Source organism: Danio aesculapii, chromosome 17, assembly GCF_903798145.1.
Source record: "Danio aesculapii chromosome 17, fDanAes4.1, whole genome shotgun sequence".
NCBI lineage: Eukaryota > Metazoa > Chordata > Actinopteri > Cypriniformes > Danionidae > Danio > Danio aesculapii.
In genome coordinates, this window is record NC_079451.1 from 45001119 (window position 1) to 45027391 (window position 26273).

General features: G+C 36.2%; 1 protein-coding gene across 1 annotated transcript in view; it reads left to right on the top strand.

The window, feature by feature from the left end:
- Positions 1-26273, top strand: part of syne1b (spectrin repeat containing, nuclear envelope 1b) — a 113746-nt gene that overhangs the window by 2450 nt on the left and 85023 nt on the right. The window contains 4 exon segments of the mRNA XM_056476400.1: positions 2360-2521; positions 4528-4589; positions 22850-22945; positions 23035-23211. Coding sequence (XP_056332375.1) covers positions 2360-2521; positions 4528-4589; positions 22850-22945; positions 23035-23211 — 497 coding nt within the window.

A 26273-nucleotide genomic window follows, 5' to 3' on the forward strand; every position in this document is an offset into this window, starting at 1 on the left:
ATGTTATGCAATGGCCAAGTCAATCACCTGATATGAATCCGATTGAGCATGCATTTCACTTATTGAAGACAAAACTGAAAGTAAAATGCCCCAAAAACAAGCAGGAACTGAATACAGTTGCAGTAGAGGCCTGGCAGAGCACCACCAGGAGTGAAACCCAGTGTCTGGTGATGTCTATGCGTTCCATACTTAAGGCTGTAATTGACTGCAAAAGATTTGCAACCAAGTATTAAAAAGTGAAAGTTTGATTTATGATTATTATTCTGTCCAATTACTTTTGGACTCTTAACAAGTGGGAGGCACATATGCAAACTGTTGTAATTCCTTTCACTGTTGATTTGGATGTAAATACCCACAAATTAAAGCTGACAGTCTGCAGTTAAAGCACATCTTGTTCGTTTCATTTCAAATCCATTGTGTTGGTGTACAGAGCCAAAAATATTAGAATTGTGTCGATGTCTGAATATTTATGGATCTAACTGTAGTTACATAGGAACAGATTGATAACCACTCAGAACAAGAGAAAAGTGAAATAAGTAGTGCTTTATGGTCTTCCGAAGAGTCAAACAGTAGTGCCCTGAAAACCCAATTGAACATCTTATGCTACATTCACACGGGGCAGATCGCACACAATCATCATAGCATTGTCAACCAATGAAATTAGACCGCAATTGGCTACTGTCTGAGCTGGGGTATTTGCACAAAGCGATCTGATTGGCTTACGCTTCCCTTGGCACTTGAAAAATTCCCAACTTCTGCAGTGAGCAATGCTGCTGGCTTGACGCCGACAGATCCACAATTCAGTTCGTCAGTGCTTGTCATCATCCATTCAAAGTGAATGGGAAGCGTTGGCGCTGACACCACTGGCCTTACAATCACTCAGAACATCCTTTTGGCTGTATAGCAACACCCTGGCAACCACTTAGAACATCTTTGTTAACAAGTAGCAACACTCTGGCAACCCCTATGAACATGTTTACAGCCACCTTGCAATACCCTGGAAACTGCCAAGAACATCCTAGTAACTGGATAATGATGACTTGACAGCTACTCAGAATAATTTATAGCTGTGTTACAAAATGCTGTCAACCCGTTTGAACACCTTTAAAGCCACATCCTGCTTTTGACACATTTGCCATTTTAATATATCTCATACAGAAGAGAATGGCAACTCTACCAGTTATGTAAATTTGTAGTCACACAAGTGCAACGTCTAGCAAAATTGAGTTTTATTGGCAGGGAAAAAACACTGCAAAATTCAACTATTTACTTGTAGCTTGTTAAAACTACACAGAATAGAGAATGGTCATTACAGAGCAATGCATTGTGGGAATTTGAGACACATGAACCTGGATCCCATTGACCTCTAAATGTTTAGTATCATTTACATACTATCATATACTCTGATTTGAAAATCAAAACATATCAGAACATATACAGTATACCCTCCTGAATTATTAGCCCCCTGTATATTTTGTATAAATTACCACGCAAACACTGGGATCATGCAAACTCCACACAGAAATGCCAACTGACCCAGCGACCTTCTTGCTGTGAGGTGATTGTGCTACCCACTGCTCCACAGTGCTGGTGTATATATATATATATATATATATATATATTGTTGGTAGCATAATCTGATCTGATGGGTAGGATAAAATCTCAGGACACCAGAACATGACGTTGCTCAGTGTTATAGCGAAACAGCATGAAACATCACTATTTAGTTTACTAACACCACTGACATTCAGTTCACTTCACTATTATGTGCCAAGCGAAAATGACTCCCTCTGTCTAACGATAATCTTCAAGAAGAGCCCACAGTTACCTCTTCCTTCATGTTTTCTGGCCGACTTGTGATCGCTTTGCTTCTGTCTCCTGGTCCATTTGCGCAGTTTCATCTTCTCTTGATCAGGCTCATTATCAGGTTTACTCGTGGTTTTAAAAAATATATTTAATAAGCTGCATTTATTATTTAGGTAGGCCACTGTGCCATTATTTATTTTCTCTGTTCACTGCATGGGAAACAATAATCACCAACTAATGGAAGTGACTGTATATGTAAGAAAGCTGATTGGCCAAAAGTGACTACCTTTATGTGTGCGCGCGCACACACTCAACACAGTTTTGCTTGCTGTTTTTCCACTCGACCTCATACACATTCTCTCACTCTCCCCCTTTCACACACACACACACACACACAACATGCACAAGTTAATGCTGGATCAATTAAAACACTGGAACGCAAAACACGAATATCTGACATTTCCCGGAGCAAGGTCCAGCTCAAATTAAACACTGCCACGAACAGTTCATTTGCCGTACTTAGCATACATGACTTATTCCCCATCTGTGAAAGGTTTCCTTTGCCACGTGATCTTCAATGAGGCAAGCAGAGCTCGCAGCACTCGAACACCCAGATGCACCTGTCCAAACTCTCGTCCTGCCCCTGCTGTTTTTGTCCGGTTTGCACTTAATGCTGGAGTTCCTCACATGCCATCTTTCGGCTTTCACTCGGCTGGTACTTTGCCGTAAATGCTGCATGGTGGGTTGTTTTTTTTTTAAAGGAGGAAATGTGTTCTGTGCAGATCAGACAGGCCACAGCGCCAGATATTTCAATAAAAGCAAATGTTTCTGCCCCCTCAATCTGAAACTTTCGATGTTCCTCAGGATTATTTTCTTTTTGCCCTCATCACTACTCATGAATGTTGTTAGAATTTGCATGCGCCCGCGGTTATCATTGAAACGTACGTTTATTCCTTATTCACAGTGCCACACACACGCATTGTTCGAAACATCGAGTTTTTATTCTTTATCTTGTAAAAAAATTATAATATTACAATAACGAAGGAATTGTAATTGTATTTTAAATAGGAAACTGATTTCTAGTTATCTGGCGGTTATTATTTTTTTAAACTGTAAATTATTATTGAAGGGAGACAGCTGAAGAGCCACGTATTTTTGGTCAAAGAGCCACAGGTTCCTGACCACTGCTCTATCTCTTTACAATTCAATAGCAACAGCATAGCAGCCGCTCAAAATGATACTTTCAGCTGCTTAGCAACCACTCATAACAGGCTAACAACATAACAATACCCTGGCGACACATGTTCAAACTATAGCAAATTCATAGCAATGTCTTGATAAACTCAGAACAAAGAGAAGATTTTTCAACATATTCCTAAACATAATAGTTTTAATCACTCTAATAACTGATTTATTTTATCTTTGCCATGATGACAGTAAATAATATTTTACTACATATTTTTCAAGACACTTCTCTACAGCTTAAAGTGACATTTAAAGGCGTAACTAGGTTAATTGGGTAAACTAAACAGGTTAGGGTAATTAGGCAAGTTATAGTATAATGATGGTTTGTTCTGTAGACTATCGAAAAAAATAGCTTAAAGGGGCTAATAATATTGACCTTAAAATGTTATAAAAAATTATAACATTAAAAAATTTCTAGACTTTCTAAACAAATAAGACTTATAGGAAATACTGTGAAAATTTCCTGCTCTGTTAAACATAATTTGGGAAATATTTAAAAAAGAAAAAAAAACTAAAGGGGGCTAATAATTCAGACTTCAACTATATATATATATATATATATATATATATATATATATATACAGCTGTACTACAGCAGCCTGGCAACCACCAGAACATCCTAGTAACACTTTAGTAATGATCCAGATCATCTTAGCAACAATTCAAAACATTTGCGACCTGGCAACCACATAGAAAACCCTAGTAACACGCTAATATTTACATAGCAACCACCTCATTGTCTTGATAAACAATAAGAACACACACACACACACACACACACACATATATATATATATAGCTGTAAAACAGCAGCCCGACAACCATCAGAACATCCTAGCAACACCCTAGTAACAACCCAGGTCAACTTAGGAACAACTCAAAACATTAGCAGCCTGACAACCACATAGACAACCTTTACATCTGGCAGCCGCTGAGAGTGAGAGCACCTTAGAAACTACATAACACCCTAGAAACATGCTGGTATTTACATAGCAACACCCTAGCAACCACCTCATAACACCAATTTATTATAGTGACTTAAGCTCTGGCTTGCACAACTTCTTGAAAGCTTGTGGGTTGAGCTTAAATGCATATCTATGTTGCTTTTTTAAAAATGCAGTATGTTGTTTGTGTTGAGTATGATTTGTACTCTATCTAATACTGAGAATATTGCCACATGTTTCTGATATCATGTTAATGTTTTTGCCCATGCCACATGTGGACTCTCAGCTCTCCTGTGCTGGTGAATATCTTCTCTCTAGCTTTGAATGCAGGCTTACAGTAATGGAAATGTACAACAGATGATATAAAACTCTCTGGAATGCATTTATTTTTTATAAATAACCAATATGATAACCAAACGAGTCATGATGGCTGCCAACAGAATGAAGAAGACAGGAAGCCGTAATATCACTGTAAAGTAATGAACAGTTCAGTATTTGCCCGCTTATGTGGTTGTGTTTCTCCCTTTTGCAGATGAACAGGAGTCGGTGCAGAAAAGAACTTTCACAAAGTGGATTAATTCACACTTGGCCAAGGTAGGATGTTTCGCAACTTTTTTTTTCCATCTCAAAACCTCAACATGCTTCTAGTAGTGGTGTTTGAACTGTGATTACAGTACAAATAGTATCGGGTGCACTCCTGCTGTTTTTAAAAATGTTATTGATAGGTGGCACGGTGGCTCAGTGGTTAGCACTGTTGCCTCACAGCAAGAAAGTCGCCGGTTCGAGGACCGGCTGGGCCAGTTGCCATTTCTGTATGGAGTTTGCATGTTCTCCACGTGTTGGTGTGGGTTTCCTCCGGGTGCTCTGGTTTCCCCCACAGTCCAAACACATGCGCTATAGGTGAATTGGATGAACTAAATTGGCCGTAGTATATGTGTGTGAATGTGAGTGAATGTGAGTGAGTGGGTCCCGGCCACAGAACTCGTAGGCAGAATAAAAGTGCCTAAATTATCAGGAGAAACGAAATCACATTGAGACTTCAGGGTCTTTCCCCAGGTGCAGTGTTGTAGCATCTGTTTATTAACATTCATATTATAGCAAATATATCCTCACAAATCATGTTTCATTTAATCAAACATACAGTTTTGTTCTCTTTGCTTTTCTTTTCTTTTTTTTTTACCATAATGAATTCTTCAAATACTTATACACGCTGTACTCTCTTATCATTAACACATATAAATATTATACCTTATATTTAGCAGTAGGACACAGAATACACTTTAAATTCTATGTCAACCATCTTTTTCATTTTTCTTTCTCTGTAAATGCCTCTGTTTATAACCATTTACTATAAAACTCACAGAACAATCATGTGTCTGTTATTTGTATCATTTAAATTGTTAGTTACACTTGACACCAATTACCAATGTTACTCTCTACTCTCATAAACTTTATACATTAACAAATATATAACCAATATATACAAACAATAAGTCATTTTCTGTTCAATTATCACATACTGAGTAAAATACATATTATTTACTAGGGAGTCAGTACATATCTCATGTAATCTTAATCACTCTACTCGATCAACTACTGCCCTACTGAAAAAGCCTAGGCTGGTTGGCTGGTTTTAGCTGGTTGACCAGCCTGGTTTTAGAGGGGTTTTGGCCATTTCCAGGCTGGTTTTCAGCCATTTCCAGCCTGGTCTTAGCTGGTCAGGATTTAGCTGATCATTTTCCAGCCTGACCAGCTAAGACCAGGCTGGAAATGGCTGGAAACCAGCCTGGAAATGGCTAAAACCCCTCTAAAACCAGGCTGGTCAACCAGCTAAAACCAGCCAACTAGCCTAGGCTGGTTTAAGCTGTTTTTTTTTAAGCAGGGTGTAAATAAGCTGTTCACTTTAAAACACATAGGAAATGTGTACTCACATGTTTTGTACATTAATTATTACAAACATGTTCACTTTTTATGAAACATAACGTAGACTAACCATATTCCGTACACAGCGATGTTCTGTACAGATGACCTTTTAACACCAATCTCTGAATAAATACTTAAGGGCCGTAGACGAGCTATATATCTGTGTAATCTTTGTGTCTCACTCTTTCATTCCCGATCACAACAGAGACTCTCCTACCAAATGTTTCCAAAAAAATCTGTAAGTTTGCTACGTCCACCTAATGCGCTTGAAAATGAACAGTGGGCAAGCTTAAGGTGCGAGTGTCGCTTGAAATGGAGACATTTAGAGCAAGGAAAATATGCATTTGCGTTTAATTTATGCATCACAGTGTTACAATATTTATGAAATGGATATTATGTTATCACAAATTAAGTAAATGACCTTTTCTTGAATAAATGTTTTGAAATGGGGATATTGAAACATCACTTGTGAGTTATGATTACCACGGCGCAACTCCACCAGAGAGAGCCTGAAAGACGGGCTTCAAACGCTATTTGCCCATCATCTTTGTGCATTGATGATGTTAATATTCATAAAAGGTCAGTTAAGTTAGCGTTAAGTTGCATGAATTTAATGTTTTAATATTTTAAATTGTCACGCTGTAAATCATAAGCATGATCTAAAACAAATGAATGTAAGGTTCTTTCGTTGCAAACTTTCATAAAATGAAATTAAATTTAACATTAACTTCAAGTAAACATAATAATAGTATATTCTGACATAAGTTTTTAATAAGACTTCAAACAATGACCATTTTTGCCGGTGAATTAAAGTTATGTGACCTGTACTGACACTATTTAATCATGTACGGATCACCGTTAATACCTATCAACTTCCGTACACATGTGGAGGCGTACTTTCCCTCTCTTTTCTAAACTAAACTACTGGTCCAAAAGACATCAATCAAAATTAGGATTATGCAGTAGGTATTCACCCAGAGAATGAGCACACAAGCATGCTTATCTGGCTTTCAATGATGGAGGAGTGGTTGTTTGAGTGCAAGGAAAAGCGGAAAGTGTACAGAACATAGTTAGTCTACTTTACCTAAAAAGGGTATATGCCAAAGCATGCTAATAGGACTTTTAATTTGCCAGTAACCTGGGTTAAGCGCTTCTGGAGAACTGTATGCCATTGCAAAATCAGTGCGTTTAAGGTCTGTTTTCTTTAAAAATTAGCGATCTCCACTGGCTGAGTGATATCCGATATAAAGTGGGTATCAGATTGAACAAGAAGCACTGCATTAAATTACATTTTCCCCCACCATGTCATTATAATATGAACATTTATTTTACCACAGTATATTCAATAGAGCTTCTGCATTAGCCTGCCGATTCTGACAGGCGTGTGCGAGTAAACGGCTTTTTGTCTCGTTTTACGCTTGAGCAACTAAATGAATGCCAAAGTCTATTTAACTGAATGTATTGTAATTACATTACAACATCGATGGTGTAAAAGGAATCGTATAAAATGGAAAAAAACTCACTATAACAGGTCACCGGAAGTTTATCAATATGGGAACAACACTCGGCATATACACTATTATCAGAAGAAACAAAATCACATTGAGACTTCAGTGTCTTTCTCCAGGCGCAGCTTAATAGCATCTGAAGTAAACACGAGTATCGCCATGTTAACCCACATCTCATGCTTTCTCAACTGCTGATGTTATTTTGTTTCAAACACCATCATTAGTAGTGATAATAAATGCCTTTTAGCAGTCGATTAATAAATAAATAGTTACATTAATAAAGAAACAAACATTAATATTGTGGATACACAATGGTGTATCACAAGTGGGTGTTTCCCAGTACTGGGTTGCAGCTGGAAGGGCATCCGCTGCGTAAAACATATGCTAGAAAAGTTGGTGGTTTCTTCTGCTGTGGCGACCCTTGATAAATAATGGATTAAGCCAAAGGAAAATTAACCTTCTAGCTGTGAGGCGACAGTGCTAACCACTGAGCCACCGTCTTGCTCACAATGATAATTTTTATCTCTTATTTTTAAGTTTATCTAATATTGTAATATACTTATGTATGTGGGACGTTTGGAAAATGGGAGAGGCTTTTAGGAAGAGTAAGCAGTTCTGTAAAGCAGGTATATCTGTTTACGACTTGTCAGATATACAGATTATAAATTTGTTCAATAAAGTTTTACCTTACCTTACCTTACCTTACCTCAATGACATCCTGAAGATGCCTAACATCTGTTTAAATGTATCTTTTGTAAGTTTAACCTGTTTATTGTAAAAGTTGTCACATATGTTTGTAATGAGGCAACAAACACATGTAGACTGCTCAATATAAGTGTTCAGTGTACATTTATGCATGGTGTCATATCACACAGCTCTTTCTGTGATTTCTCTTGTGTCAAAGGTTGCCATTAAACTTAAACAAATCTGTTTATGCAGAAATGGACATTAATTTCTTCCATTAAGTCTTTTAATTTACATGAAAAGCATACAGCTATAAATACATCTCAGTCAGCTCCTTTTATTGATAATGATGAAAAATTAGCTTATATTTGATCCACAACACAACTCAGGAGCAAACTATAGGTTTCAGAACAAGATAAGATAGCTCACTCCTTCCTGCTAAATGAAAAAACATTGTCATTTAACAAGGAATCTACTTCATTTATTAGAATATTTTTTGACAACTGAAGTATGATTATGGGCGACATGGTGGTGGTTAGCACTGTGAGCAAGATGGTCACTGGTTCAAGTCCCGACTGGGCCAGTTGGCATTTCTCTGTGGCGTTTGCATGCTCTTCCCGTGTTGGGGTGGGTTTCCTCCGGGTGCTCCGGTTTACCCCCCAGTCCAAAGACATGCACTATAGAGGAATTGAATAAACTAAATAGTGTATATGTGTGCATGTGAGAGTGTATTGGTGTTTTCCCAGTACTGGGTTGCAGCTGAAAGGCCACCCGCTGCGTAAAATGTGCTATATAAGTTGGCAGTTCATTCTGCTGTTGCGACTCCTGATGAATAAAGGGACTAAGCTGAAGGAAAACGAATGAATGAGCATGATTATTTTGGGTTGAAAATGATCACATGAAATAGTTTATGGAGATTTTTTGCTGTTACATAAACCACATACTTTCTATTTAGATATTATAGAACAATTTAGCATATTTTACCAATACATTCTATGGCAGCTTTGAAAATAAATGACACCTGCATGATATTTCTTTAATACAATGACCTTTAGTAACTTTTAAAAAAAATGTAACCTTTGTGTGAATATATATTATTATAGACAGTCACTAAATGAGACTATAATGATAGACAGGAGCGATTAATTTTGTCCTGGGGAAATGTCCTGGTGTCTTAAGCAGTGATGGCTGTGTTACTGTTTTCCAGACCCGTCATCCGTGAACAGTGAATGGTCCATGAGATTTGCTTTGTAGCCTAATGTCATAATCACTCTAAAGGCTAAATGTCTGTGTAACAGAGTAAAGCTCAGATGATTAAAGGCTGATCGTTGTCAAGACAGTAAACAGTGAGTGAGGGGGCGTAATGATGTAATACTCTAATAAAAAATCCCGAAGGCCGCGGTTTATTCTCTGCGCTTTGAGAATGAATGCTGTGTTGTTGAGCTGTCCCTCTGCCATGGCCAAGATGAGTGGGTGATCTTCTGTTTGTGGGCTGAGCATAAAAACTCTCTGGAACATGAGTTTATGAAATGAGACATGTGAGATATATGGATTCATGGAAGCTCATTTTGACCAATTAAAACATTACTTTCAGTGTTTCCCCAAGGTTAACAGTTTTGGGGGAGGGATTGGGGGTGCGGTGTGGCACAGCACGCTGTTCAAACTGACACCGACACAAACATGAGGACTCATGGTGTTAATTTCTTTCTTTTAATGACAGCAGTAAATAACTGAACAATTTTTTGAACTGGACAACCATACAGGTTAAAATAAACATTTTTTATTTTTCATAATTTGTCCTGACCTGCAAATTCATTGTTAAAATTTAGCTTAAAGCTGCAAATGCTGTTGTAAAAAGTATTTATTACACTGTTCATGGTTGAGAAGTCCCTCTCACAGTTTACACTGCTGACTGGGACTGTTAGAAGCTATTTTAAACTTGAAATAGAAAACTAAACTTTTATAAACTATAAAGTGGACCAGTTTGTCTTAAGGGCTATTAGTACACAAGTACACTACTAGTACATTGATATTAGTATACTTAAAGTATACTTTCATTCCTTTACTTAAGTATACTTATAAAAATTTAAGTATACTAGTTCATCCTAAGGGTGTATTTACTGGCTTACTTACCAAGATCAGTCTTGTACAGACAGTGACAGCCAAGTTGGGTCAAAGCCTGTCATCCGATGTAGTGCTGGGAAGTTCGGATCATTTTACTGACTCGGACCTTTGAGTCTCTTTCATTGAGACTTTTTCGAGATTTTTTTCGGGAAACAGGAAACTGTTTCTTAAGTACATGATCTGAAGGATCACTGTTTATTTGGTAAAGTGTGGGCTTTATCAGGCTTTATCTTAATTGTTTGCTGATACATGGCTAACGTTAGCCATGATGGGGAAAAACCGATATCTAGCAGTAATTATTTTTATGGGTATGAAATAATAATTAGGAAGACAAAACTAATCTTGGCCTATGTCCGCATCGATTGCTTGTAACATTATTTGAACTTTATTTACAGGATGTCTCTGACATTTTGAGTTTCGGCATCTTATCAAGTTAATCTACTGAATTTGCTGTTTCAGAAATATTAATGTTCTAGAAACCGAATCTTATATAACAAATAGAGCTGTAAATGTTATGTATAATTAATATATATAATTTACTGTTGGCTTTTTATTTGAAAGCATCTAATAAACATTAAAATGAATGTAAATTCCTCTTTGCCAGATATAATTAAGGCATCGAATAAACCAAATGAAAACGGAGACAAAAAAAAGGATAAACAATATACAAGCGCTGTTGCAGCAGCTGATAGACGTATTAATACTGCTAAGTCTATTGTACAAATTGATAAGGATTATTTTATATAGTGCAGAATGTGTAAATATTCTTTTGATATTTATAGATCTTGCTGTATTTATCTTTTGTTATTTTAAACAATCGATTTTTCCCGCATGGCAAATAGCTGTCCATGATGTGTACATTTTGGGTCCTTTTGATTGCTAATTAAAAATAAAAACCTTTCTAAAAATGTATGTGTTTATGTTATTTTTCATATTTTACAAATGTTATTTCTACCGCTATGAAGATAACAAATGCCAACTTAGTCTAACTTAGGCAAGAGTGTATGAAAGATTGTTTATTTTGCAGTCCAACTATATTGTTTTTATTAAATTATTAAAAAAAAACAGCTTACATCACACAGTTTTTATAAATATATACATTATTATGTGCTTATATTTATTTTAGCAAGCCTGTTATAGTGCAGATGCGGGTGGTCAAATGAGAAGTTCAGAGGGCGTGGTTTATTTAATGTACAAGCATTTGGTTGGAAGTTTGATTCCGCGGCTCCGCCTCTGGCTCCATCAGGCAGTCCTTCTACGCATGCCCAGGCTCTAATTTCAGCAGTTTTTTGCAACAGTTTGTGCCCGTCATGAGGCATTTTGCATTCAAAATGGAAAAAGGCGTTGTTGCGTCGTCCATATTTTTTTACAGTCTTTGCTTGGGACATTAAGCAGATCTGGGTTCAAGTCCGGTTTCCAGAAACTAGGTTAAAAAAAAAACAAAAAAGCAGCGTGAGATTGTGATAAAAGGCTTTTCTCGACTTTCTAGTTTGCTTTTGAAAACACTATTGGTTGGGTTTAGGTAAGGGGTGGGTTAGTAGATATCAACCTGATATATTATGCACTACAAACTGACTGACTTCTCTAATGGACACACACGAGAAGGACATTGAGTTTAGCAGAAATGTATACAATGGCCTCTGGTGGAATTACAAGAAATGGCACATGAGAAAACATCCCCAGTAACCTATTTAAGATTGTCAATAATGTACACAGCGCCCTCTAGTGGATTTGTGAAAAGAAAAACTGCTAGCAAATGTAACCGTACATATTTCTTGATTCTCAAAAATGTAGCCCTGGGCACATATTGTGGTGCCAGGCTCTCTGTTTACAAATCAGAAACTCTGTGTTGGAGGAAATAAAGTTTGCCTTTGACAGCTGAAAATGCTTTAACTGGACAGAGACTTTCTGTCGGACCGCTTTGAGAAGTCTGTCATACTGTTATGTCCAGCTTTGTTGCGATATTACCGCTGAGTGCAGGTTACGTTGTGTGGAAATGCCAGTCGAATGCCTGTTTATGGAGACGGGTGTATTTATGGGAGGTTTTGGACACTGTTTGTATGTGCAGATGGCCGTCGAGAGGGGCTGGAACAATTCTCAGTAGGGAGAATCATGCTTCGCTCCTGAGGTCTTAGAGGCCCGTGTCCGGTCATTTCAGATGGTGTGATTAAAAATCAACAACAGGGCATTAGCAAGATCCTTTAAGATGCAATAAATCCAGCTTATGGTCAGCATTTAATGTGAAGCAGTGCTTAAGAAGATTCTGTCAACTAATTTCAAAATAAATATGTGAACTGCCTTTGCATTGCTATTCTACTGTGATATTTGACTTGTTATAGAGAAAAACTGAGTAACCAGGCAAGTAATTGCTTGTAAAAATGTAGATATTTTGGTGGAAAATGGTCATTTTAAAAGGAGAGATGATGCAATTTGATGTTTTCTTTAAATAATTTGATTCAGTTTTAATTTTATGTTTACTTTAAATTAACCCCTGATAGCGGGATGCTTAAGTTTACTTCAACAAAAGCTAATTTTTTGAGATATCAACTTCAAATTTGCAATATAATTTGTTTGTTTATTTAGCTTTGATTTTCTAAGGTTTCTGGGGTTTTGTAAAATACATTTGTTCATATAATATGATAAAATAGTTGTTTATTGTTGCATTGTTTTCATAAAATGAAAGGTGCATAACTAGCTTTCTTTACATTTGTTTTTATTTTTTTTACATTTTTCACTTCAGCTTTCTCCTTTAAATAGAGACTAAGCCTAAGTCTATGGACCAAAGTGTTGAAGATTGACAATTAATTAAGTTGAGCATGTCATTTTATTGTCCATGTTAAAAAATGGGGGTGACATGGAGGGGTTAAACAATTGTACCAAATTAAATTGTGGTATCTAATAATGAATTAAATAATTTAACTATATTGATATACAGTGGATGACAAAATTATTAGCCCTTAGGTGAAATTTGAATTCTTTTTCAAATATTTCCAAAGTGATGTTTAACGAAGAGAAGATTTGTTTTAGAATCAGAATCAGTTTTATTGCCAAGTGTGCTTCACACACACAAGGAATTTGTTTTGGCTACAGAAGCTTCCAGTGTACATAAAGTGACAAGTTACAACACAAAATAAATATGAAAAAAAAAAAATAAGATAAACATTAAACAGATGCGGTTAGTCAAGAAACCTGGATGTTGAGTTGTATGTACAGATTGTTATAAATAGCCAGGTTATAAGGTGCTGTGTACAAGTGCGAATGTAGAAAGTATTGCATTGTATATTGATATAAGGTGCTGTGTACAAGTGTGTATGAGAAAGTATTGCACATATTTATTGCACAGTAGGGGAATATTTAACTGTTCATAAGGTAGACAGCCTGAGGAAAGAAACTTTTCCTGTGTCTGGCTGTTTTTGTGCTTGGTGCTCTGAAGCGCCGACCAGACCGTAACAGTTCGAACAGGTAGTGTGCAGGGTGTGAGGCGTCCAGAGTGATTTTGCGAGCCCTTTTACTCACTCTGGAAGAGTACAGTTCTTGAAGTGTAGGAAGGGTTGTGCCAGTGATTCATTCAGCAGTCCGGATTATTCGCTGTAGTCTACCAAGGTCGGTTTTGGCAGCTGAGCCGAACCAGACGGTGACTGAAAGGCACATTATAAACACAATAGTTTTAATAACTTATTTAATAACTTTTATCTTTTGTCTTTATCATGATGGCAATACATAATATTTTATCAGCCATTTTCCAGGATACTACTATTCAGCTTAAAAAGCAATTTAAAGCCTTTATTAGGTTAACTAGGCAAGTTAGGGTAATTAACCAAGTCATTGGACAAGAGTTTGTTCTGTAGCCAGAAAAATAAGAAATTCTTAAAGGGGCTGATAGTATTTAGTTTTTAGCATTTAGTAATATTTATATATTTTATTTTATTTTTTTTTTTACAGCTAAACTAAAAGAAATAAAACTTTCTTCTGAAAAAAAAAAATCTGAAAAACTGTTACAAATTTTCCTTGCTCTGTTTACTTGGACATATTAGAAAAATAATCAATAAAATCACGGTAGCATGGTGGCTCAGTGTTTAACCCTGCGCTTACAGCAAAAAGATCGCTGGTTTGAGTCCCGGCTGGGCCAGTTGGCGTTTCAGTGTGGAGTGCATGTTTCCCTGTGTTTGTGTAGGTTTCCCCCGGGTGCTCAGGTTCCCCCTCGGTCCAAACACATGTGCTATAGGTGAATTAAATAAGCTAAATTGGACGTAGTGTATGAGTGTGTGTGTGAATGTGAGAGGTTGCGGCTGGAAGGGCATTTGCTGCGTAAAACATATGTTGGAATAGCTGGCGGTTCATTCTGCTGTGGCGACCCCTAAGGAATAAGAGACTGAGCCGAAGGAAATTAATGAATAAAATCACAGAAGCACAATTTTTTTTCTCTTATTGATACATTGATGCTATGTGTCTTTTCTACAACAACATTTTTCAGTAATCAATTGTTAGTGTACCAATTCAGAATAACTACTATGAAATTTGTGAAAGACTTAACCAAAACAAATTGCTAGTAACTATTCAAATTTCTAGTAAATTTCACAATTAATAACAAACAAACAGCTGCCAACACATTAAAACACAGTATTTTATACAAAAACTAACATAGTATTTTCCTATAATCATACTTTCTTTGTGTTTTCTTTTCAGGGTTTTTTTTTAACCTATTGTGACCTTGGACCACAAAACCAGTGTCATGTTGCATGCAGGGTGTATTTTTGTCATTGTCTGGGTCAAAATTATAGATTTTTAAATGCCAAAAATCATTAGGATATTAAACAAAAACATTGTGTTTCATGAAAATATTTGGTTAACTTCCTACTGTGAATATATCAAAGCTCATTTTTTGAGTAGTAATAAGCCTAGCTCAGGGGTTCTCAAACTCCTGGAGGTCTGGTGTCCTGCAAACTTTAGCTCCAACTTGTCTTAACACACCTGCAAGGATGTTTCTAGAAAGCCTAGTAAAGCTGCGGTCACACTGGGCTTTGTGTGTGCGAAATTCTGTCGTACGGCGATGCGAAAAGGGGCGGGATTAAACAAGATGATTAGACAAAAAAAAGCTAGCGATCGCTCCATGTTTTAAATTTCTGTCCAGAGAGGTCATGTTTTGATCCTCGATTGGTCTCACACAGTCAAGTGATGCGATTTCGCAGGTCAGAGTTCACCAAGCTTGAACTTTGCACCGCAGCGACATGCGAAACTTGACGCATGACCTTGCGTTTCCGGTCTGACGCATTCACGTGCGTATGAATAGAAGTCTATGGGAAGAAAAGTCAAGTGTGACCGCAGCTTTAACCAAACAAATTGTTAGTAACTATTCAAATTTCTAGTAAATTTCACAATTAATAACAAACAGCTGCCAACACATTAAAACACAGTATTTTATACAAAAACTAACAGTATTTTCTTAAAAATCATACTTTCTTTGTGTTTTCTTTTCAGGGTTTTTTCAACCAATTGTGACCTTGGACCACAAAACCAGTGTCATGTTGCATGCAGGGTGTTTTTGTCATTGTCTGGGTCAAAATGAAAGATTTTTAAATGCCAAAAATCATTAGGATATTAAACAAAAACATCGTGTTCCATGAAAATATTTAGTAAACTTCCTACTGTAAATATATCAAAGCTCATTTTTTGAGTAGTAATAAGCCTAGCTCAGGGCTTCTCAAACTCCTGGAGGTCTGGTGTCCTGCAAACTTTAGCTCCAACTTGTCTTAACACACCTGCAAGGATGTTTCTAGAAAGCCTAGTAAAGCTGCGGTCACACTGGGCTTTGTGTGTGCGAAATTCTGTCGTATGGCGATGCGAAAAGGGGCGGGATTAAACAAGATGATTAGACATTAAAAAAAGCAAACGATTGCTCCATGTTTTAAATTTCTGTCCAGAGTGGTCATGTTTTGATCCTCGATTGGTCTCACACAGTCAAGTGATGCGATTTCGCAGGTCAGAGTTCACCAAGCTTGAACTTTGCACCGCAGCGACATGTGAAACTTGACGCATGACCTTACGTTTCCGGTCTGACGCATTCGTGTGCGTATGAAAGGAAGTCTATGGGAAGAAAAGCCCAGTGTGACCGCAGCTTCAGAGCTTGATTAGCTAGCCCAGGTGTGCCTGGTTGAAGCTAAAATTTGCAGCACACTGGATATCCAGGACTGAGATTGAGAACCTCTGGCTTATAGCTAAGTACTTTGCACAACATTAAAGGTGTTTTTCTCAATATTAATTTATTTTTGAACCCCCAGATCATCAATGGAAAGCTTATTTATTCAGCAAACTCCCTTATGACTGGTTGTGTGGTTCCAAATGTGGATAGAAGTTTAACAAAAAAGACATCTTTATTCGTAAAGTAGACAAATAGCACTCTAAATAAAACTATTTTGTTGCTGGAGTGGTTGTAAAATGCTTTGATGGCTCACAGTAAATGATGATTTACATCAGCTCTCCATTGTTGTGTATAATGACCCACATGCGGATCACAGAAGCTGAAATGTAGCTGTTGTGAGATGTTGTTGCTCCTCCCCCTCGCTCATTATGCGTGATTAGTTGCTTTGGTGACGGGGCACTATGCAGAGCACAAAGAGAGGATAATCTGACACAAATGGTGGGTTTAAGTATTCCAGTCAGTGCAGATTGTACTGAGGGCCCTTTTGTTCCACACAATCTGCTACACAACAGTTCAAAGCACAACTAGGAAAAGTTTGAAGAATCCGAGTACTGTTTTTTTGCAGCCAGTGAGGTTTAGTGCAGTGCGTCCACACAGAAACATACGCTCAGTGCATACTAACTGAGCTGAAGAAATATGCTGTGTAATGCTTTGAGTCTACAGAGGCTTTTACACTGTTAAAATGCTTTTTTTACTTGGGGTTTTTGTCTTGTTTCTAGTCCAAATATCTAAAAAGTCTTAAATTAAGAAGGATTTTTTAGACAAATGAAAAAATAAGTCAAAATTAAGTGGGTTTTTCATTAAAACAAACTAAATAATCTGCTATTAGATAAATGTAACATACGCTTCTTGCAACAGATTTGAGAATCTACATGCAGCATCTTTATTTACAAGAGTAGTCAAGCAATGGTCAATCTCAGGAAGAAATGGGTACATACAGGGCAATCCAAAAGAGTAGTCGAGTCACAGGTGAAAAAATCGATTCAGATGACAAACAATAGTGATGTGACGTTGTGCGCCGAGGCTTTGAAGCATGTATCAAAAAAACGATACATCTCGCAGTGAAGCAGTGTACCGGAGCTTGATTCGTTTTGCCATCATCACATGATCAGTGACGTCCGAAGCTTCACTTTCGCCTATACCCACGTGACCGCTTCGAATTTTGATTCAAAGGTTTAAACACCCTCATGGGTTAGTAAAGTGCATAGAGAGAGATTAGGCGTCGATTACATACATTTCTACTGTTTCAAAGCACTGCACCGGTCCCATACACCAGTAATTAAACTAAAACACAGTAGTAATTAATAGTAAAAAGGTTTTGAAGCGTACTAAAGTGTATTAGTGTATTTTTTTACAACTATCTTCAAAGAAAATCACTGCATATTGTAGTATAGTGTTTAATGGAGGCCAGCTGGCGAATGCACCCCGAAAGCATCACTCACATAGCCTCCTCCTTAGAGCATTCGCCTCCCATGCAGGAAGTGCCGATTCGATCCCCGCTTGGAACGGGACTAGTTGGAATACGATAAATGTAAATACTTTTAAATACCTTGGATTTTACTACAGTCATCGGTCGTGTAATGTAATGAACCTTATGTGTAAAAACTAGAGTAATTTGTTTATATTACTGTTGTCGTATTACTACATGAATGAGTTGGTCAGTTGTGAACATTTGACATTATTGCAACACAGTGCTTTCCCACACTTTAACCAGAAGAGGTCCTCATCGGGGCACTGATTTAGAAAGCTTCGAGTAACGAATCCTTTTCCGATACAATTGAGTCGAGCGCTTCACTGGTTCAGAAAGATTCATTTCACCATCACTAACAAACAACATAAACAATAGAACAAGGCAAGGATCAAACATGGAAAGACAAAAGTGTTTCGTGGTGTTACAGACTGACAAGACTAAGCCATGTGAATGAGAAAGTAAAGTGTATATATAGTCCATGTAATGAGTGAAAACGAGCTACACCTGTCACTGTGTGTGAGTGTTCAGATTATTGTGTGCTGTTGATGGGAGCAAAGAGTTCTGGGAGTTGTAGTTCTGCAGGAAACCCGGAATGAATCTCCAGCGTTGATAAAGCTGCAGATCGTGGAAAAATATAATATTATTTCCAACCGAAAACAATATTATATACTTAACCAACTTGCTGATTATTTTGATAGTTTTAAGCTGTTTGCTTGTTTGAGCTGCAGAATATGCTGTATAATGCTCTGAGTCAGCAGAGGCCTGAAAAATGATTTTCTTACATGGAGTTTTTGCCTTATTTCTAGTCTAAATATCTAAAAATTCTCAAAAATAAAGAAGCATTTTATAGACATGTTAAAAATATTGTTCTGTTTTCAGAAATTAGTCAAAATTAAGTGTTTTTTTTAACAAACTAAATAATCTGCCAGTAGATAATATACTATTAATTTATACCGAAAACAATATTACATACTTAACCAACTTGCTAATTAATTATTTTGATTGTTTATGGAAAAACACACTTAATTTTCAATGTTTGAGCTGCAGAATATGCTGTGTAATGCTTTATGAGTCAGCAGAGGCCTGTACACTGTTAAAAATGCTTTTCTTACATGGAGTTTTTGTCTTGTTTCTAGTCTAAATATCAAAAAATTCTTAAATTAAGAAGCATTTTATAGACAAGTAAAAAATAATGTTCTGTTTTCAGAAATATAAAGTTAAAATTAAGTGAGTTTTTCCCTAAAACAAGCAAACTAATCTGCCAGTGTGGTAGGTAATATAACATTTTTTTCAAACTGAATACAATGTTATTCACTTAACCAACTTGTGATTTTTTTTTTTTATTGTTTCAACGAAAAACTCACTTAATTTTTCAATGTTTGAGCTGCAGAATATGCTGTGTAATGCTTTATGAGTCAGCAGAGGCCTGTAAACTGTTAAAAATGTTTTTCTTACTTGAAATTGGAGTCTTGTTTCTAGCCTAAATATCTAAAAAAGCTTAAATTATTCAGAAATTAGTCAAAATTAAGTGTTTTTTTCCATAAACAAGCTAAATAATCTGCCAGTTGCAAGTGCAGTTGTTTTAAGGAAAAACTCACTTCATTTTAACATATACTTTCTGAAAAAACAACAGTTTAACTTTATTTATTTTTTTAATATTTGTACTAGAATCAAGACAAAAACTATGTAAGAAAAGCGTTTCTTTGCAGTGCTTAAAGATTTATATCACCATCCATCTGCTTGTTCTGTATAGATATTTTTGTGCCATACAAATGTTTCAATGAATATTTTTTGCCAAAATTATATCTGTATTAACGTTTCACTTTTCCTTTAAATTTCCCAATAGTCAGCCTTTTTAAAGTTAATGTGTTTGCACACCTCTTCTGAGGCTTTACATAGTGGAAAGTTTTGTCTATTTTGGTTTGGCCTCTGACACATCTGTTATCTTTTCCTATTGTGTCTGTTTCCTTTAACATTTTAAAGCTTTTTGCACTTTTATTGTATTTGTATGTCATCAGCTGATCTGATATTTTCAAAGTAAGCCCAGAACTGTCTAAATCCTGTCTTTAAGGGATAGTTCACCTAAAATTGAAAACTTTCTGTCACCGTTTACTCACTTTTGCCCTTTTGTCTGATATTTTAAATAAAGCTGGAAGCATGTAACCATTGAATTCCATAGTATTTGTTTTTCTTACTATGGATATAAATGGAAAAAACAGCTTTCACACACACCCCTCAAAATTAAAGTCATGCATCACAAAAACACTCGATCCATTGAAAATGCTTTTGCAACCCACTTTTGGGTTGCAACCCACCATTTGAGAAACACTGATTTCGAGAATGAGCTTCTTGTTGCATAACATTGTATGCAAAAATGCACCAAGTATTTATGTTGTTGTGCCTTGATTAGGCACAAGATTCTGACGATATAATAACCTTGGATAAAAATATCACGTATCATGGTATTGTGATTACTGCTCTGATACATATTTTTTGTAAATGTCTGAGTAAAAAACAAAAACCTTTTTCCCCTTTGAAAACAATATATTTAATTTTTGGAAAGATTTATAATATTTTGGAGCAGTAAACATGTCAGGCTAAATAGTTCAAATAAATCATTGACTTCTGCTGTCTTCATTTGTTTCAAAAACACTCACTTCTTTACAATTTAAAACGGCATCTTTGGATATTTTTTTTCTGCTGGAGATACTGTTGTCCAAAAAAACTTTTAAAATATGTAAATAAAAACATTTTACACATACCTTAGGAACGGTATTACAGAAAATGTTGGCGGTTTTAAAACCTTGAGTTTTTCAAACAGCGGCATGCCTTGAAAACGTTTATCGTCCCATGTCTAGCCTTGATTTGTTTTTTTGACTCTTAAAGCACTATTAGATATTGCTCTGTATTATATGAATCACCAAGTAACATGGTTTCAGCTGAAAATCTTTTTAAAAATTACATATCAGATGGCCTGAAGGTGAAGAATTGTTTTATTTTGGTTGAGCCTTTCCTTTAAGTGACTACTTAATGGGGGAGTTTACACAAAAAAATATAAAATTCTGTCATCATTTGCTCATCCTTCTCTTGTTTAACAAAGAAAATACACTGCTGGAATGTTGGAAAAAAAACAGCTGTTGACTTCCATAGTATTGGTTTCTTTCTACTATGGATGTCAATGGCTGTTTTTCCAACATTCTTCAGAATATCTTCTTTTGGGTTCAACAGAAGAAAGAAGCTCACAAAATTTTTGAATCATGTAAGTATGAATAAACGATGAGGACATTTCCAGCATTCATTTAATTTCACTTAAAAAATAAAAACAATAATTTATTTTATAATATAATGTCATAGTTTACTCACATTTTACTTTTTCCAAACCTGTTTAGCTTTCTTTATTCTGTTGCACACACAAAAAAGATACTTTGATGAAAGCTGGAAGCCTGTAACCATTGACTTCTTTAGTAATTGTTTTCCCATGGAATGTCAATGGTTACAGCTTTTCAGCTTTCTTCAAAATATCTTCTTTTGTGTTCAACCAAGGAAAAACTCCTAAAGGTTTGAAACCACTTAGGAAATGGTGAGTTAATTAACATGTTTGGGTGAACTATCCCCTTATTTAGAAAGAAAAACATCATTGTGTGCAGATCTAGGAAAATCTTAAAGGCATGTGCTCGATCAAGCCAAACAAAGTAGAATAAGTCAAATAAATAAATTGACACACTGTCACTTTATCTCTCACAAGAGACTAATTTAATTGGAAAACATTTCAAACTACAATGTCTTCATCAGGTCACACATGAAACATAAAAGAACTTAAGATATAGTTAAACTCTAGACATCACACCTGCAAACAATGATCACCCCAATTAACCAATGAATGACTACGTTTACATGGACATCAGTAATCGAATTATTTGCCCTAATCTAATTAAAAAATAAGATTAAGGCGTTTAAATGGGTTGCTTTTTGAATGTTCCTTTCATGATCCCGTTTTACATGTTATAGCACATAATTTGTCACCACGCTATCCGCATTTCCTCCGGAGTTTCATGTAATTTCTTGTGTTTAATTTTTTATTTGTCGACTTTAACTGCCGTTTGGCACTTTCACTTTCATTGGGGAACATTTCATGCATGCCCCCTATGACGAACGAGATATTGGATGCAACTATGAACTGCTGGAAGAGTGTGGTTTTAATGGAAGTTCATATCGCATGCTGATTGGAAGAAAAAAAAGCCTCCGCATTTCATGTCTGTGGTCTGCACGGACTCGGAAGGTGCAAAGAGTGTCAAACAGCCGTGTGTGTGTGGGTGTGTGGGTGTGTGTATGTGTGGACTATCCTGTCGCAAAACGTGGCGAAAAGTCCTACACGACGGTAATAGTTTGATTGCGGTGTTTACATGTCTGAACTGCACTTCAATAATGCGACTAAATAGACATACTCCACATGTCTTAGTTCAATTTCTGTTTAGTTCGATTATGACCTTAATTTGAATAAATTAATAAAAAATCGCTGTTTACATGGTAAACTCTTAATCAGAGTATCGTCTTAATCATATTAAAATCTAATTATTGGTGTCCATATAAACGTGGAAACCAACAGAAAAAAGTGGAAACCAACAGAAAATTACTAAATAAAACAACAACATTTATAATTATAAATATTTATAAACATGTATAAAACAAATATATTTATATTAACAGCAACATATATACACATTTATACAGAAACTTATATATAAATATAAAAAAGATTTCAAGTCAAAATCCAAATTACTGTCTACTTTCTTAAGCATCTTAAAAAATAAAGCAGAATCAAAATAGTAAAGGAGTAGAAATTAGTCGGAGCTAGAACACAGAGTAGCACAGCAACAGAAGCACAGTTTTGTAATCAAAGCTCTATTGGGGTTCATTACGTTCTTTATTCCTTCTCTTTTTCCAGCACAAACCTCCTTTTGAAGTCAACGATCTCTTCGAGGACATCAAGGATGGGGTGAAGCTGCTGGCTCTGCTCGAGGTGCTGTCTGGCCAGAGATTAGTAAGTGTTGATGCAGTACAGTATATCTGCAGATTATCCCAGTGTGAAACCTCTGCATTGAGCTGCTTGTGTATCTCTTCAGCCCTCAGAGTGTGTTTAATGCCAGGATGATGGGCCTGTTAGCTAGAGTCCTGCTTTCTTTCATTTCTACCACTGATAAGCCTCTTCTTTCATGCCTGCAGCCATGCGAACAGGGCCGCCAACTCAAAAGGATCCACTGGGTGTCTAACATTGGCACAGCTTTAAAGTTCCTGGAGGGAAGGAAGGTAGGTGACTTTAATAACAATCTGGTTATGTCATCTGACTCATTGAACTGCTCATCTGTCTTAATTATAGTGTGAAATTCAGTGTAACACTCCCTGCCGGGCCATTCCTGCTTTATAGTGCTTTTTAAATGACTAAAAATGAACATCTTTACATGTGCTATGTGCTATAATTCAGGCTCGTGTAGAAGAGGATATAACAGACTGTCAGAATTATGCTCTGGTCAAAATCAGGCAAGGACAAGAGATGAACAGGATGGAAATAAAAAGCTAAAATTAGTCATTTTTCAGGACCAGGCTGAATCTGCAGACAATTTTTGCTATTTCTGCGCAGAAGATTTATGCTGGATGATTTTGACAGTATAGTAACTGAAACTTAACACATAAAAATAATAATAATAATAAAAATTATCTATCTATCTATCTATCTATCTATCTATCTATCTATCTATCTATCTATCTATCTATCTATCTATCTATCTATCTGTCTATCTGTCTATCTGTCTATCTGTCTATCTATCTATCTATCTATCTGTCTGTCTGTCTGTCTGTCTGTTTCTATCTATCTATCTATCTGTCTATCTGTCTGTCTGTCTGTCTGTCTGTCTATCTATCTATCTATCTATCTATCTATCTATCTATCTATCTATCTATCTATCTATCTATCTATCTATCTATCTATCTATCTATCTATCTATCTATCTATCTATCTATCTATCTATCTATCTATCTATCTATCTATCTATCTATCTATCTATCTATCTATCTATCTATCTATCTATCTATCTATCTATCTATCTATCTATCTAAACTTTTATTTAAGGTTTGCAATGCAAATATAATTAGATCCACTAGTAAACTAGTAACTAGTAAACAAAGCAAGTATAGACCATTTTGAGGGATGTAAACAAAAACAATGGTCCCAACGTATTTCCTGTTATACATTTTTAATTTCTATAGCTTCCGAGAATCCAAAAAGAGCCACATATTGATAAATAACATTATGATAACTGTTTTAACATTAAGTTACGATTTAATAGCCTCTTTTTACAGTTATAAAATAGTTTTATAACGAACAGGAAATTAACATGGGCCAATGATATGACCACATTGATATGGTCTATAAAGATCTCATGTCATATCTTTACCAATAGACAGAAAATGTTTCTTTACAAACTGTTTTGTACATAAATAAAATAAACATTTGCAAATTATTCAAAAAATATTACCGAAATTAATATAAAATCTGAATAAATATATATTTACATAAGAAATTAACTATAGTCAATGGGCTAAACATTTGCTCAACAAAAAATGTTTTGCTCAAATCATTTAATATAATTTGTAATATTAATTATTAATATTAAAGCAAAAAGAATTATGGAAAATATGGTGCAAAAATATATTTAGGATCTATGTATATTCAAGATTTTTTAGTTAGTAAAAGGTAAATAATAATATAAAAATTGTGCACATCAAAATTCTTAGCCATCCTGTCAAATTTGTATTCTTTTTCAAGTATTGTTTGTTTATTCGCAAGATACAACCCAGCAGGCACGGGATGTCAATATGCATCAGATTGACTTGTACCCCAACGTCGTGGGACGTTGCATTTTGTTTGGAAAAATGAAAGTCAGGTTGATGTCAGAACTTAACGTCAGACCAACGTCAGTATCCAACATCAGACAGACGTTGCATTTTGGTCACTTTCAAACGTAACCTAAAAACAACCAAATATCAACGTCAAATGATGTTACAGCTTGTTGTGTGGACATTACCACTGACGTCTATTAGACATTGGATTTTGGTTACCATACCTGTCGAATAAATGTCAGTATTTGAGTTCAATATGACATTAGCTTAAGATGTTGGCCTGATGTTGGATTTTCACGAGCTAAATCTCACCTAATATTAATGTCTTATGACGTTGTGTGCCTGCTGGGTAGTATTCAGCTTACAGTGCAAATTAATAGGCAAGTAATTGGACAACAAATAAAAATATAATAATTCTTAAGGGGGCGGCGACGCAGTGGTGCAGTAGGTAGTGCTGTCGCCTCACAGCAAGAAGGTTGTTGGTTCGAGCCTCGTCTGGATCAGTTGGCGTTTCTGTGTGGAGTTTGCATGTTCTCTCTGTGTTCGCGTGGGTTTCCTCCAGGTGCTCCGGTTTCCCCCACAGCCCAAAGACATGCGTGAATTGGGTAAGCTAATGAGTGTGTATGGATGTTTCCCAGAGATGGGTTGCAGCTGGACGGGCATCCGCTGCGTAAAACATGTGCTGGATAAGTTGCCGGTTCATTCCGCTGTGGTGACCCCGGATTAATAAAGGGACTAAGCCGAAAAGAAAATGAATGAATGAATAATTCTTAAGGGGGCTAATAATATTGACCTTAAAAAGTGTTTTATTTTTACTTTTTAAACTGCTTTTATTCCAGCCAAACTAAACTATACAAGCCTTTCTCCAGAAGAAAAAAGAGAGGAATATTTTACATTATAAATCTCGTTTCTGCTTTTAATTATTTAATGCATCCTTGCTTCTCACCCTAAACCAGGGGCCACCAATCTCAGTCCTGGAGGGCCGGTGTTCCTGCAGGGTTTAGCTCCAACTTGCCTCAACACACCTGCCTGGGTCTTTCAAGTATACCTATTAAGACCTTGATTAGCTTGTTCAGGTGTGTTTGATTAGGGTTGGAGCTAAAATCTGCAGGATACCGGCCCTCCAGGAACAAGTTTGGTGACCTCTGCCCTAAACGTTTGAATACAATGTCAAAAATGCACATTAGGTATGATTCGGCCATATCTGCTGCATCTTTGTGTCCATATGTCCCAGTCTAGCCTCCGTCTTCATGTTGTTTCTAACTGTGTCCTCTCTCCTAACATGTCTCGTCTCAGTCTGTGTACCGAGGGTCTCCGGTCAGTACCATGTCTAGCTACAGTTCCCACAAACACCTGCTGTTGATACACATATCTGCATTTGATGATGTGTTCTGAAGGCAGCGAGCATCATTTACTGATCTGCTGTATCTGCTATTGGCTGAAAGAGCTGCACTTATTTTTAGAAAGCTTGT